Here is a 15,189-nt window from a genome sequence, read left to right as displayed (position 1 = left end):
GAGGACGATGCCAACATTGAAGTTAAGGAGGAAATAGTGAAAAATTGGACGGGATAAACACAGTAAGAGAAGAAGTATTAAGGGCTATAGCATCATTGAAAGTAGATAAATCGCCACGGCCGGATGAAATATATCCAAGGCAATTAAAAGAAGGAAGGGAGTACATTCCGGAGGCTCTGTCCATCATTTTCCAATCCTCCCTGGCTACAGGAGTGGTGCCACTGGATTGGAGAACTGCTAACGTTGTAGCATTGCTTAAAAAGGGAGGAAGGGTTAAACCGAGCAATTACAGACCAGTTAGTTTAACTTCGGTGGTGGGCAAATTACTGAAATCAATTCTGAGGGACAGTATAAACCTTCATTTAGAAAGACACAGATTAATCAATGACAGTCAGTGTGATTTTGTTAAGGGAAGTTCGTGTCTGACTAATTGGTTGAATTCTTTGTGGATGTAAGATGAAGGGTCGATGAGGGCAGCGCGTTTGTGTAGTCTACATGGATTTTCGCAAGGTTTTTTTCAAGGTCCCACATAGCAGGCTGATCAAAAATGTTAAAGCCCATGGGATCCAAGAAAGAGTGTCAAATTGGATCCACAATTGCCTCAGTGGCAGGACGCAAAGTGTAATGTGTGAGGGGAGTTTTTGTGACTGGAAGGCTGTTTCCAGTGGGGTTCCACAGGGCTCAGTACTTGGTACCTTACTTATTGTAGTATATATTAATGATTTAGATTTTAATGAGCGGGCATGATAAAGACATTTGCAGATGATACAAAAACTGGCCGTGAGGTTGACATTGAGGAGGAAAGCTTTAGACTGCAGGAAGATATTGATGAACTGGTCAGTTACTGGCAGAAAAGTGTCAAATGGAGTTCAGTTCAGAAATGTGTGAGGTAATGCATTTGTGGAGGGGCAACAAGGCAAGGGAATACACAATTAATGGGAGGATACTGAGAGGCAACGAAGTTTCACTTTATTGGTTCCTGGGATGGGACAATTGATCTATGAGGAGAGATTGAGTAGAATGGACATATACTCTCTGCAGGTTAGAGGAATGAGAGGTGATTTATTTGAAACATACGATGTTGAGATCCTCGAAAGGGTCGATGCTGAGAGATTGTTTTCCCTGGCTGGAGAGTCGAGGACTAGGGGTCAGAGACTTAAGATATGGGGTCGGCCATTTAAGACTGAGGTGAGGAGGAATTTCTTCACTGAGGGTTCTGAATCTTTGGAATTTTCTACCCCAGTGGGCTGTGGATGCTCAGTTATTGAGTATATTCAAGGCTGAGATTGATAGATTTTGGACTCTAAGGGAATCAAGGCTATGGGGATCGGGTGTGAAAGTGTGGATGATGTCGAAAAACAGCCAAGATCTTACTGAATGGTGGAACATGTTCGAGGGGCCATATGGCCGACTCCTGCTCCTAATCATTATGTTCCTATAATCAGAATAAAATGGGCCCATTTTGGATTTAATTTTTATATCTAATTTGAATAAAGTTGCACATAATTACATTTGGTTGAATTACTTACTTTAATATTATTTTTTCTTTTCTTTCCTTGCCCCGCACTCACAATACTCACAATGCTCAGGTAGGCCTCACTGCGTCAGCAGGAGAAATCTTGTTGGAATCGCGGAGCGGCAACTATAAAAAGGCCCCAGAGGATAGAAGGCCGATAAATCCCCAGGGACTGATAATCTTCATCCTGGGGTACCTAAGGAAGTGGCTGTAGAAATAGTAGATGCAGTGCTGGTCATCTTCCAACAATCGATTGAATGAAACCAATGGAACAGCTCCCTCCTGCACCAGTACTGGGGAAGGAGGGAGCTGTTCCGTTGGGACGGGCTTCACTTGGCCAGTGCTGGGACTAGAGTCCTGGCGGATCATATAACTAGGGCTGTAGAGAGGGCTTTAAATTAACTAGTGGGGGGGAGGTTCCTAGAGGGCAAATAATAAAAATGACAACAGAGAAAGTCATAGACTCAGGTAACAGTGAGGAAATTAAAAACCAGAGTGTGTCAGGAAGGGGCAGAAGGTATGGAGTAAAAGGTAAAGTAATAAAAAGGGCAAAAGCAGGAACTAAGTGTCACAAAACATATTTGAAAGTTCTCTATCTGAATGCACGTAGCATTCGTAACAAAATAGATGAGTTAATGGCATAAATAACTACATATGGCTATGATCTTGTGGCCATTACAGAAATATGGCTGCAGGGTGACAATGCCTGGGAATTAAACATACCAGGTTATTTAACGATCGGGAAGGACAGGCAGGAAGGAAGGGGAGGTGGGATGGCTATGTTAATAAAGGAAGGAATCACTGTAATACAGAGAAATGATATTGGGTCAAAAGATCAGGATAATGAAAGAGTTTGGGTGGAGGTAAGGAATAATAAGGGGAAAAAACACTAGTGGGCGTAGTCTATAGGCCTCCAAACAGTTGCAACTATGTTGGACGGAGTATCAATCAGGAAATAGTTGAGGCTTGTAATAAGGGAACATCTATAATTATGGGGGATTTTAACTATCATACCAATTGGACAAATCAAATTGGGCAGGGCTGCCTTGAGGATGAGTTCATTGACTGTATAAGGGATGGGTTTCTTGAGCAGTATGTAACTGAACCGACCAGGGGGCAAGCAAGCTTAGATCTGGTCCTGTGTAACTAGACAGGATTAATTAAAATTGTCCTAGTAAAGGATGCCCTTGGAATGAGTGGCCATAACATGGTTGAATTCCATATTCAATTAGAGGGTGAGAAGGTTGGATCTCAAACAAGCGTGCTAAGCTTGAATAAAGGAGACTATGAAGGTATGAGAGCGGAATTGAGTAGAGTGGATTGGGAAAATAGATTAAAGGGTAAGACGATACATGATCAGTGGTGTACATTTAAGTAGTTATTTTACAACTTCCAAAAAATATATATTCCACTGAGAAGAATAGGGTGTAAAAGAAAAGACAGCCATCCGTGGCTAAGTAAAGAAATTAAGGATAGTAATCGACTAAAAACAAGGGCATATAAGGTAGCCAAATCTAGTGGGAGGATAGAGGATTGGGAAAACTTTAAAAGACAGCAAAAAATAACAAAAATATTGATTAACAAAGGGTAGATAGATTATGAAAGTAAATTAGCAAAAAATATAAAAACAGATAGTAAGAATTTTTATAGTTATATATAAAGAAAAAGGGTGGCTAAAGTAAATGTTTGTCCCTTAGAGGATGAGACCGGGAAATTAATGATGGGAAATATGGCGATGGCAAAAACACTGAATGAATATTTTACATCAGTCTTTACAGTAGAATACACTAAGAGCTGCAGATGGACTCACTTTGGAGCATCCACGATTCTGAGAGGGGTGTGGATAGCACATTTAGTGAGTTGGTCACACCGCAGGTTAAGGCCAGCGTAGACAGTACATGGGTGACCAAAAGGCAGAGCAAGGGCAGGAAGGTAGTGCAGAAATCCCCTGGGGTTGTCTCCCTTAGCAACAGGTTCACCGTCTTAGGTACTGTTGTCGGGGGGGGTGACGCATCGGGGGAAGGCACCAGCAGCCAGGCTCATGGCACCATGACTGGCTCTGTTGCAAAGAAGGGAGGGAAAAAGAGTGGCAGGGCTATAGTAATAGGGGATTCGATTGTAAGGGGAATAGATAGGGGTTTCTGTGGTCGCGACCGAGACTCCAGGATGGTATGTTGCCTCCCTGGTGCAAGGGTCAAGGATGTCTCGGCGCGGGTGCAGAACATTCTGGAGGGGGAGGGGGAACAGCCAGTTGTCGTGATACATGTTGGTACCAACGACGTAGCTAAAAAAAGGGAAGAGGTCCTACAAGTAGAATTTAGGGAGTTAGGAGCCAAGCTAAAAAGTAGGACCTCGAAGGTAGTAATCTCTGGATTACTACCAGTGCCACGTGCTAGTAAGAGTACAGAGAACAGGATAGTTAGGCTAAATACGTGGCTTGAGCAGTGGTGTAAGAGGGAGGGTTTTAAATTTTTGAGGCATTGGAACCAGTTTTGTGGTAGGTGTGACCTATACAAAAGGGACGGTCTACACCTGTGCAGAGATGGAACTGATGTTCTCGGGGTAATTTTTGATAAAGCAGTTCGGGAGCATTTAAACTAGTATGGCAGGGGGCTAGAAACCTATGTAGTGAAATAGAGGAAAGTGAAAGGCAGACAGAAATAAATGGTAAAAGGGTGAGGAACAAAAAACAAAGGGCCAAACTAATTCATAAAAAATGTGAGCATAAAAAAAGCCTGAGGGTTTTATACCTTAATGCGAGAAGCATCAGGAACAAGGTAGATGAATTAGCTGTGGAAATAGAGGTTAATAATTATGATCTAATTGGGATTACGGAAACATGGTTGCAGGGCGAGCAGGGCTGGGAGCTTAACATACAGGGGTATTCAGTATTTAGGAAGGATCGACAAAAAAGAAAGGGAGGAGGGGTAGCATTGCTAGTAAAAGAGGGGATAAATGCAATTGAAAAGAAGGATATTAACTCAGTTAATACAGAATCTATATGGGTGGAGCTAAGAAATAGCGAGGGGCGAAAAACATTAATAGGAGTGGTATATAGGCCTCCAAATAGTAAAATAGAGGTTAGGGAGGGCATCACGAGGGAAATTAGAGAAGCGTGCAATAAGAGCACAGCTGTCATCATAGGTGACTTTAACTTACATATAGATTGGACTAGCCTAATCAGTAAAAATAATGAGGAGGAGGAATTCCTTGAGTGTTTAAGGGATGGTTATCTGGATCAATATGTCGAGGAACCAACTCGGGAACAGGCTATATTGGACTGGGTACTGTGCAATGAGAAGGGACTAATCAGTAATCTTGTTGTACGGGGACCCTTGGGTCAGAGCGATCATAACATGATCGATTTCTCACTCGAAATGGAGAGCGAAGAAATTGACTCAGAGACTAAGGTCCTGAATTTAAACAAGGGGAATTATGATGCCATGAGACGGGAACTGAGTAGGTCTGATTGGACAACGTTCCTGGGAGGACTGGAGGTAGATAAACAATGGCAAACATTTAAAGATAGAATGACAAAATTGCAAAAATTGTTTATACCAATCTGGCATAAAAGGAAATCTAAAAAGGTGACTCAACCGTGGATAACAGGGGAAATTAGAGACAGCATAAAATCCAAAGATAGGGCGTATAAAATAGCCAAAAAAAGCGCCAGAGCGGAAGATTGGGAACAGTTTAAGATAGAGCAAAGGAGGGCAAAGGGCATGATCAAGAGGGGCAAAATAGCTTACGAAAACAAGCTGGCGGAAAATATAAAAACTAACTCCAAAAGCTTTTATAAATATATCAAAAGGAAAAGACTGGTGAAAACCAAAGTTGGTCCATTGCAGTCAGATACGGGGGAATATATAATGGGAAATAAGGAAATGGCAGATCAACTAAATGCATACTTTGGGTCAGTCTTTACGAAGGAAGACACAAAAAACCTCCCTGGGATATCGGGAAAAATAGGGACATTGGCAAAGGAGGAACTGACGCAAATCAATATCTCTAAGGATATGGTGTTAAGGAAGCTAAAGGGATTGAAGGTGGACAAATCCCCAGGGCCTGATAACATGCATCCTAGGGTACTGAAGGAGGTGGCCCTAGAGATAGCGGATGCACTAAGGATGATTTTTCAGAATTCATTAGACTCGGGAACAGTGCCGATGGATTGGAGGGTAGCTAACGTTACCCCACTATTCAAAAAGGGGGGTAGGGAAAAAGCAGGTAATTACAGACCTGTAAGCCTTACATCAGTTGTGGGCAAAATGCTGGAGTCCATCATTAAGGATGAAATAGCAGAGCACTTAGCAAATGGGGACAGGATAGGACAGAGTCAACATGGATTTACAAAGGGTAAATCGTGCTTGACTAATCTATTGGAATTTTTTGAGGGAGTAACTGGTAGAATAGATGGGGGAGAGCCAGTAGATGTGGTGTACCTGGACTTCCAAAAGGCCTTCGATAAGGTCCCACATAAAAGATTAGCATGGAAAATTGAGGCTCATGGGATAAAGGGGAAAGTTTTGGCGTGGATAGGGAACTGGCTGTCAGATAGAAAACAGAGAGTTGGAATAAACGGCTCATTTTCTGAATGGCAGGCAGTAACAAGTGGGGTACCACAGGGATCTGTCCTGGGCCCCCAGCTGTTCACAATTTACATTAATGACCTGGATCAGGGAGTCGGATGCAGCATTTCCAAATTTGCAGACGACACTAAACTAGGAGGGGGGGTGGGCTCAGAGGAAGAGACCAGGAAGCTCCAGAGCGATTTGGACAGACTGGGCGATTGGGCGGATAAATGGCAGATGCACTATAATGTGGACAAGTGCGAAGTTATCCACCTTGGGTGCAGGAACGGGAGGGCAAATTATTATTTAAATGGCAATAGATTGGGAGAGGGGGAAGTACAGAGAGACCTGGGTGTTCTTGTACACCAGTCACTGAAGGCGAGCATGCAGGTGCAACAGGCGGTCAAGAAGGCAAACGGTATGCTGGCCTTCATAGCAAAAGGGTTAGAATACAGGAACAGGGATACCTTGCTGCAGCTGTACAGGGCACTGGTGAGACCACACCTCGAGTACTGTGTACAGTTTTGGTCGCCTCATCTGAGGAAGGATGTTCTTGCCATGGAGGGGGTGCAGCGGCGATTCACCAGGCTGATACCAGGAATGGCGGGAATGACCTATGAGGAGAGACTATGTAGTTTAGGGATGTACACACTGGAGTTTAGAAGATTGAGAGGGGACCTCATAGAAGTGTATAAAATTCTGACAGGTCTAGACAGACTGGATGCAGAAGGAATGTTTCCCTTGGCGGGTGAGAACAGAACTAGAGGACATAATTTAAGGATAAGGGCTAAACCATTTAGGACAGAGATGAGGGGGAATTTCTTCACTCAGAGAGTGGTGAACCTGTGGAACTCATTGCCACAGAGGGCAGTGTACGCCAGCTCATTAAATATATTTAAGAGGGAATTAGATATATTTCTACGGGCAAAAGGGGTTAAGGGTTACGGAGAGAAGGCGGGGACGGGATACTGAATTAAAGGATCAGCCATGATCTCATCGAATGGCGGAGCAGGCACGAAGGGCCGAATGGCCTACTCCTGCTCCTATCTTCTATGTATCTATGTATCTATGTAATATCCCAACACTGGACAAATAGGGGGCTAAAGGGGGGGAGGAGCTAAACACGATCAAAATCACTAAGGAAGTGGTACTCGGTAAAATAATGGGACTCAAGGCAGATAAATCACCTGGACCTGATGGCTTACATCCTAGGGTCCTGAGGGAAGTGGCGGTAGGGATTGTGGATGCATTGGTAATAATTTTCCAAAACTCCCCGGACTTGGCAAAGGTCCCGGCAGACTGGAAAACTGCTAAAGTAACACCCTTATTTAAAAAGGGCAGTAGACAGAAGGCTGGAATCTATAGACCGGTTAGCCTAACATCTGTGGTAGGTAAAATTTTGGAGTCCATTATTAAGGAGACAGTAACAGGACATTTGGATAATCATAATTTAATAGGACAAAGTCAGCATGGTTTTATGAAGGGGAAGTCATGTTTGACAAATTTGCTGGAGTTCTTTGAGGAAGTAACATATAGGGTGGATAAAGGGGAACCAGTGGACGTTGTGTATTTAGACTTCCAAAAGGCATTTGACAAGGTGCCACACAGAAGACTTTTGCTTAAGATAAAAAATCACGGGATTGATAGAGGATTGGCTATCTAACAGAAGGATTGGCTATCTAACAGAAGGCAGAGAGTTGGGATAAATGGTTCATTCTCACACTGGCAATCAGTAACTAGTGGTGTTTCGCAGGGGTCATTGCTGGGTCCCCAACTCTTTACAATCTATATTAACGATTTGGAGGAGGGGACAGAGTGTAACATATCAAAGTTTGCAGATGATACTAAGATGGGAGGGAAAGTAGTGAGTAAGGAGGACATAAATAACCTGCAAGGGGACATAGACAGGCTAAGTAAGTGGGCAGAGATTTGGCAGATGGAATACAATACTGGAAAGTATGAGGTTATGCACTTTGGCAGGAAAAATCGTAGAGCAAGTTATTATATTAATGGCAAGAAACTGGACATTACTGAAGTACAAAGGGATCTGGGGGTCCTGGTGCACGAAATTCAAAAGGTTAGTATGCAGGTGCAGCAAGTGATTAAGAAGGCCATTGGAATGTTGGCTATCATTGCTAGGGGGATAGAATATAAAAATAGGGAGGTATTGCTTCAGTTGTACAAGGTATTGGTGAGACCGCACCTGGAATACTGCGTACAGTTTTCGTGTCCATACTTAAGAAAGGACATACTTGCTCTCAAGTCAGTACAAATAAATGTTCACTCGGTTAATCCCGGGGATGAGGGGATGGACATATGAGGAGAGGTTGAGTAGATTGGGACTCTACTCATTGGAGTTCAGAAGAATGAGAGGCGATCTTATTGAAACATATAAGATTGTGAAGGGGTTGGATAATGTGGATGCTGGTAAATGTTCCCGATGATGGATGAAACTAGAACTAGGGGGCATAGTCTTAGTATAAGGGGCTGCTCTTTCATAACTGAGATGAGGAGGAACTACTTCACTCAGAGGGTGGTAGGTCCATGGAATATGCTGCCCCAAAAAGCTGTAGAAGCTACAGCATTACAAAAATTTAAAACAGAAATAGACAGTTTCTTAGAAGTAAAGGGAATTAAGGGTTATGGGGAGCGGGCAGGAATTTGGACATGAGTCTAGGTTCGGATCGGTCATGGCCCTGTGGGTAGCGGAGCGGGCCCAGGGACCGTGTAGCCTGATCCTGCTCCTATTTCGTGTGTCTAATTCTGTTAGATTCAGGAGATGGTTCTGTGATAGTGGATTGGCTGTTAGGATCAGATCAGCCATGATCTTATTGAATGGTGGAGCAGGCTCGAAGGGCCGATTGGCCTACTCCTGCTCCTATTTCTTATGTTCCTATGTTCTTATGCTCTTATGGAACAGTACCCATGGATTGGAGGGTAGCTAATGTTACCCCACTATTCAAAAAAGGTGGTAGAGAGAAAGCGGGGAATTATAGACCGGTAAGCCTGACATCAGTCGTAGGGAAAAGGCTCGAGTCCATTATAAAAGGTGTAATAGCAGAGCACTTCGAAAACAGTGACAGGACCGGACAAAGTCAACATGGATTTAGAAAAGGTAAATCGTGCTTGAGAAATCTACTGGAATTTTTGGAGGATGTAACTAATAAAATAGATAAGGGAGAACCAGTGGATGTGGTGTATTTGGACTTTCAGAAGGCTTTTGATAAGGTCCCACATAAGAGATTAGCGTGTAAAGTTAAGGCACTTGGGATTCAGGGCAAGCTATTGACTTGGATAGATAACTGGTTGGCAGATAGAAAGCAAAGAGTTGGAATAAACGGATCTTTTTCCGAGTGGCAGGCAGTGACTAGTGGGGTACCGCAGGGATCGGTCCTTGGACCCCAGCTACTCACAATATATATTAATGATCTAGACAAGGGAACAAGATGTTAAATCTCCAAATTTGCAGACGATAAAAGCTGGATGGGCGTGTATGCTGTGAAGGGGATGCCGAGAAACTACAGGATGACTTTGACAGGTTGATTGATTGGGCAGAACTATGGCAGATGCAATATAACGTTGATAAATGTGAGCTTATCCACTTTCGTGTCAAAAACCGGAAGGCAGATTATTATCTGAATGTCAATAGATTGGGAGAAGGGGAAGTACAGCGAGACCTTGCTGTCCTTGTGCACCAGTCGCTGAAGGTAAGCATGCAGGTGCAGCAGGCGGTTAAGAAGGCAAATGGTATGTTGGCCTTCATAGCGAGAGGGTTTGAGTACAAGAACAAGGATGTCTTGCTGCAGTTGTACATGGCCTTGTTGAGACCACATCTTGAGTATTGTGTGCAGTTTTGGTTGCCTTATCTGAGGAAGGACATTCTTGCCATGGAAGGAGTTCAGCGAAGATTCACCAGGCTGATACCTGGGATGGCAGGAATGACGTAAGAGGAGAGATTGGGTTGATTGGGCTTGTACTCGCTGGAGTTGAGAAGAATGAGAGTGGATATCATTGAAACTTATATAATTCTGCCAGGACTGGACAGACTAGATGCAGGGAAGATGTTCCCGATGGTTGGGGAATCCAGAACATGGGGTCACAGTCTAAGGATAAGGGGTATGCATTTTACGACAATAATGAGGAGGAATTTCTTCACCCAGAGAGTGGTGAACCTGTGGAATTCTCTACCACAGAAGGCAGTAGAGGCCAATTCATTAATTATATTCAAGAAGGAGTTGGATATATTTCTTAAGGCTAAAGGGATCAATGGGTATGGGGAGAAACCAGGGACCGTGTACTGATCTTGGATGATCAGCCATGATCGCATTCAATGGTGGAGCGGCCTCGAGGGTCCGAAAGGCCTACTCCTGCTCCTATCTTCTATGTTACAAGAGAGAGTCATGTGAAATTCAAGAGAGAGTGAAGGGAGCATGAAGGGAGAGTTAAGGGAGAGTGAAGGGAGATTCCAGAGAGTGTCAAGGGAGAGTCAATAGAGTGTCAATTGAGAATCAAGGGAGATTCAAGGGAGAGGCAAGGGAGTCTCAAGGCAGAGTCAAGGAAGGGTCAAGGCAGATTCGAGAGGATGTCAAGTGAGAGTCAAGAGAGAGTCAAGAGAGAGTGTAGAGAGAGTGAAGAGAGAGCCAGGAGAGTATCAAGAGAGATTCAAGAGAGTGTCAAGAGAGAGTAAAGAGAAGCAAGAGAGATTCAAGAGAGAATCGAGGGAGCGTTAAGGGAGACTCAAGGGAGAGTCAAGGGAGAGTCAAGAGAGAGTCAAGAGAGAGTCAAGAGAGAGTGTAGAGAGAGTGAAGAGAAAGCCAGGAGAGTGTCAATGGAGAGTCAAGAGAGTGTCAACAGAGTGTCAAGAGAGAGTAAAGAGAATCAAGAGAGCGTCAAGAGAGAATCAAGGGAGCGTTAAGGGAGAGTCAAGGGAGAGTCAAGGGAGCGTCAAGAGCGAGTCAAGAGCAAGTCAAGAGGGAGTCAAGAAAGAATTAAGGGAGAATCAAGGGAGAGTCAAGCGCGAGTCAAGAGAGAGACAAGAGAGAGTCAAGGGAGTGTCAAGTGTGAGTCAAGGGAGCGTCAAGGGAGAGGCAAGGGAGAGTCAAGAGAGAGTCAAGAGTGAGTCAAGAGTGAGTCAAGGGAGAGTCAAGGGAGAGGCAAGCAAGGGTCAAGGGAGTGGCAAGGAGCGGTCAAGGGAGAGTCAAGAGATTGTCAAGGGAGAGTCAATGGAGAGTCAAGAGAGAGTCAAGAGAGAGTCAAGTGTTAGTCAAGAGAGAGCCAAGAGACATTCAAGAGAGATTCAAGAGAGCGTCAAGAGAGAGCCAAGAGAGAGTCAATGGAGAGTCAACGGAGAGTCAAGGGAGAGTCAAGGAAGGGTCAAGGAACGGTCAAGTGAGAGTCAAGAGATTGTCAAGAGAGAATCAATGGAGAGTCAAGAGAGAGTCAATGGAGAGTCAAGGGAGAGTCAAGAGAGTTTCAAGAGACAGTCAAGAGAGAGTCAAGGGAGAGTCAAGGGAGAGTCAAGGGGGAGTCAAGGGAGAGTCAACAGAGAGTCAAGACAGTGTCAACACATTGTCAAGAGAGATTCAAGAGATAATTAAGGGAGAATCAAGCGAGAGTCGAGAGTCAAGAGAGAATCAAGAAAGAGTCAATAGTGAATCAAGGCAGAGTCAAGACAGAGTCAAGAGAGTGACAAGAGAGTGTCAAGGGAGAGTCAAGAGACAGTCACGAGAGTGCCAAGAGAGATTCAAGGGAGAGACAAGGGAGATTCAAGGGAGAGTCAAGAGAGAATCAAGGGAGAGTCAAGAGTCAGTCAAGAAAGTGTCAAGAGAGAGTCAAAGGACTGTCAAGAGATAGTCACGAGAATTTCAAGGGAGAGTGAAGGGAGAGTCAAGGGAGTTTCAAGGGAGAGTCAAGGGAGAGTGAAGGGAGAGTCAAGAGAGAGCCAAGAGAGAGTCAAGAGAGAGTCAAGAGAGAGTCAAGAGTGAGTCAAGCTTGAGTCAAGAGAGATTCAAGAGAGAGACAAGGGAGAGACAAGGGAGAGACTAGGGAGAGAGAAGGGAGAGTCAAAAAGAGAGGCAAGGAAGAGTCAAGGAAGGCTCAAGGAAGGGTCAAGAAGGGGTCAAGAGAGAGTCAAGAGGGAGTCAAGGGAGAGTCAAGGGAGAGTCAAGAGAGTTTCAAGGGAGAGTCAAGAGAGAGTCAAGCGAGAGTCAAGAGAGAGTCAAGAGAGAGTCAAGAGAGAGTCAAGGGAGAGTCAAGGGAGAGTCAAGGGAGAGTCAAGAGAGTGGCAAGGGAGAGTCAAGCGAGAGTCAAGCGAGAGTCAAGAGAGAGTCAAGCGAGAGTCAAGAGAGAGTCAAGAGAGAGTCAAGAGAGATTCAAGAGAGAGACAAGGGAGAGACTAGGGAGAGACTAGGGAGAGAGAAGGGAGAGTCAAAAAGAGAGGCAAGGAAGAGTCAAGGAAGGCTCAAGGAAGGGTCAAGAAGGGGTCAAGAGAGAGTCAAGAGAGAGTCAAGGGAGAGTCAAGGGAGAGTCAAGAGAGTTTCAAGGGAGAGTCAAGAGAGAGTCAAGAGAGAGTCAAGCGAGAGTCAAGAGAGAGTCAAGCGAGAGTCAAGAGAGAGTCAAGGGAGAGTCAAGGGAGAGTCAAGGGAGAGTCAAGAGAGTGGCAAGGGAGAGTCAAGCGAGAGTCAAGCGAGAGTCAAGAGAGAGTCAAGCGAGAGTCAAGAGAGAGTCAAGAGAGAGTCAAGAGAGAGTCAAGCGAGAGTCAAGAGAGAGTCAAGAGAGAGTCAAGCGAGAGTCAAGAGAGAGTCAAGGGAGAGTCAAGGGAGAGTCAAGAGAGAGTCAAGCGAGAGTCAAGCGAGAGTCAAGCGAGAGTCAAGAGAGAGTCAAGCGAGAGTCAAGAGAGAGTCAAGGGAGAGTCAAGGGAGAGTCAAGGGAGAGTCAAGAGAGTGGCAAGGGAGAGTCAAGTCAGAATCAAGGTATAGTCAAGGGAGAGTCACGGGAGAGTCAAGGGAGAGTCAAGGGAGAGTCAAAGGAGAGTCAAGGGCGACACAAGACAGAGTTAACAGAGAGTCAAGAGAGTGTCTAGAGATGGTCAAAAGATAATTAAGGGAGAATCAAGCAAGATTCAAGAGACGATCAAGACAGATTCAAGCGAGTGACAAGAGAGAGTCAGGAGATTATCAAGAGCGTGTCAAGAGAGAGTCAAGAGATTGTCAAGAGTGAGTCAAGGGATTCAAGTCAGAGTCAAGAGAGAATCAAGGGAGACTCTGGAGAGAGTCAAGAGACTGTCAAGGAAGGTTCAAAGGAGAGTCAATGGAGAGTCAAAGGAGAGGCAAGGGAGAGTCAAGGGAGAGTCGAGGGAGAGGCAAGAGAGTGTCAGGATGGAGTTAAGAGTGTTTCAAGAGAGAGTCAAGAGGGTGTCAAAGAGAGCCAAGAGCGATTCAAGGGAGAGTCAAGAGATGGTCAAGAGAGAGTCAAGAGAGTGTCAAGAGAGTGTCAAGAGAGAGTTAAGAGCGAGTCGGGAAAGATTGTCAAGAGAGAGTCAAGAGCGAATCAAGAGAGAATCAAGCGAGCTTCAAGGTAGAGTCAAGAGAGTGGCAAGGGAGAGTCAAGAGAATGTCAAGAGTGAGTCAAGAGAATCAAGACCGAGTCAAGAGAGAATCACGGGAGATTCAGGAGAGAGGCAATAGACAGTCAAGAGAGAGTCAGTGAGAGGCAAGAGAGAGTCAAGGGATAGTCAAGAGAGTGTCAAGAGAGTCTCAAGAGTGATTCATGTGAGATTCAAGGGAGAGTCAAGGGACAGTCAAGGGGGTGTCAAGGGAGATTCAATAGAGAGTCAAGGGAAAGTCAAGGGAGAATCACGGGAGAGTAAAGAGATTGTAAAGAGAGAGTCAAGAGAGTGTCAATGGAGAGTAAAGAGAGTGTCAATGGAGACGCAAGAGAGTGTCAATGGAGTATCAAGAGAGAGTCAAGAGAGTGTCAAGAGAGAGTCAAGAGGGAGTCAAGAGAGAGTCAAGAGAGCGTCAAGAGAGCAACAAGAGAGATTCAAGCGATATTCGAGAGAGAATCAAGAGAGAATCAAGAGAGAGTCAGGAGACGTTCATGAGAGTGTCAAGAGTCATGTGAGATTCAAGATAGAATCAATGGAGGGTCAAGGACGAGTCAAGGGTGTGTCAAGAGAGTATCAAGAGAAAATCATGTGAGATTTAAGAGAGGGTCAAGGGAGAGTCAAGGGAGAGTCAAGCGAGTTTCAAGGGAGAGTCAAGTGAGAGTCAAGAGAATGTCAAGAGAATGTCAAGGGAGAATAAAGGGAGAGTCAAGGGAGAGTCAGGTGAGTGTCAAAATATAGTCAAGGGAGATTCAATTGAGTGTCAAGGGAAAGTCAGGAGATAATTCATGTAGTCAAGCGAGAGTCAAGAAAGAGTGAAGAGAGAGTCAAGAGAGAGTCAAGAGAGATTCAAGAGAGCGTCAACACGTTGTCAAGAGAGAGTTAAGAGAATGTCAAGAGAGAATCAAGAGAGAGTCAAGGGAGAGTCAAGGGAGAGTCAAGGGAGAGTCAAGTGAGAGTCAAGTGAGAGTCAAGTGAGAGTCAAGGGAGAGTCAAGGGAGAGTCAAGGGAGAGTCAAGAGAGAGTCAAGAGGGAGTCAAGGAAGAGTCAAGGGGGAGTCAAGGGAGAGTCATAGAGTCATAGAGTTAAACAGCACAGAAAGAGACCCTTCGGCCCATCGCGTCCCGCCGGCCATCAAGCCCTTTCTAATCTAATCCCATTTTACAGCATTTCGACCGTAGCCTTGTATGCTATGGCATTTCAAGTGCTCATCCAAATGCTTCTTGAATGTTGTGAGGGATCCTGCCCCTACCACCCTTTCAGGCAGTGAGCTCCAGATTCCAACCACCATCTGGGTGAAAAAGTTCTTCCTCAAATCCCCTCTAAACCTCCTGCCCCTTACCTTGAAACTATGCCCCCTTGTTATTGACCCCTCTACTAATGGGAAAAGTTCCCTTCCATCTACCCTATCTATGCCCCTCATAATTATGTACACCTCAATCATGTCCCAACTGAGCCTTCTCTGCTCCAAGGAAAATAACCCCAGCTTGTCCAGTCTT

General features: G+C 44.8%; 1 protein-coding gene across 1 annotated transcript in view; it reads left to right on the top strand.

Moving 5' to 3' along the window:
• Positions 1-743: 743 nt before the first annotated feature.
• The window catches only part of LOC147084777 (putative G protein-coupled receptor 139), a 66,904-nt gene continuing 52,458 nt past the window's right edge, over positions 744-15,189 (top strand). The window contains exon 1 of the mRNA XM_085979331.1: positions 744-889. Coding sequence (XP_085835457.1) covers positions 744-889 — 146 coding nt within the window. The remainder of the gene's footprint in view (positions 890-15,189) is intronic.

This window comes from Somniosus microcephalus, unplaced genomic scaffold, assembly GCF_052327205.1.
Source record: "Somniosus microcephalus isolate GS21.2 unplaced genomic scaffold, FLI_Smic_1.0 unresolved_chr9, whole genome shotgun sequence".
In the NCBI taxonomy this organism is placed as follows: Eukaryota; Metazoa; Chordata; class Chondrichthyes; order Squaliformes; family Somniosidae; genus Somniosus; species Somniosus microcephalus.
This window is presented reverse-complemented; position numbering and strand designations above follow the sequence as displayed.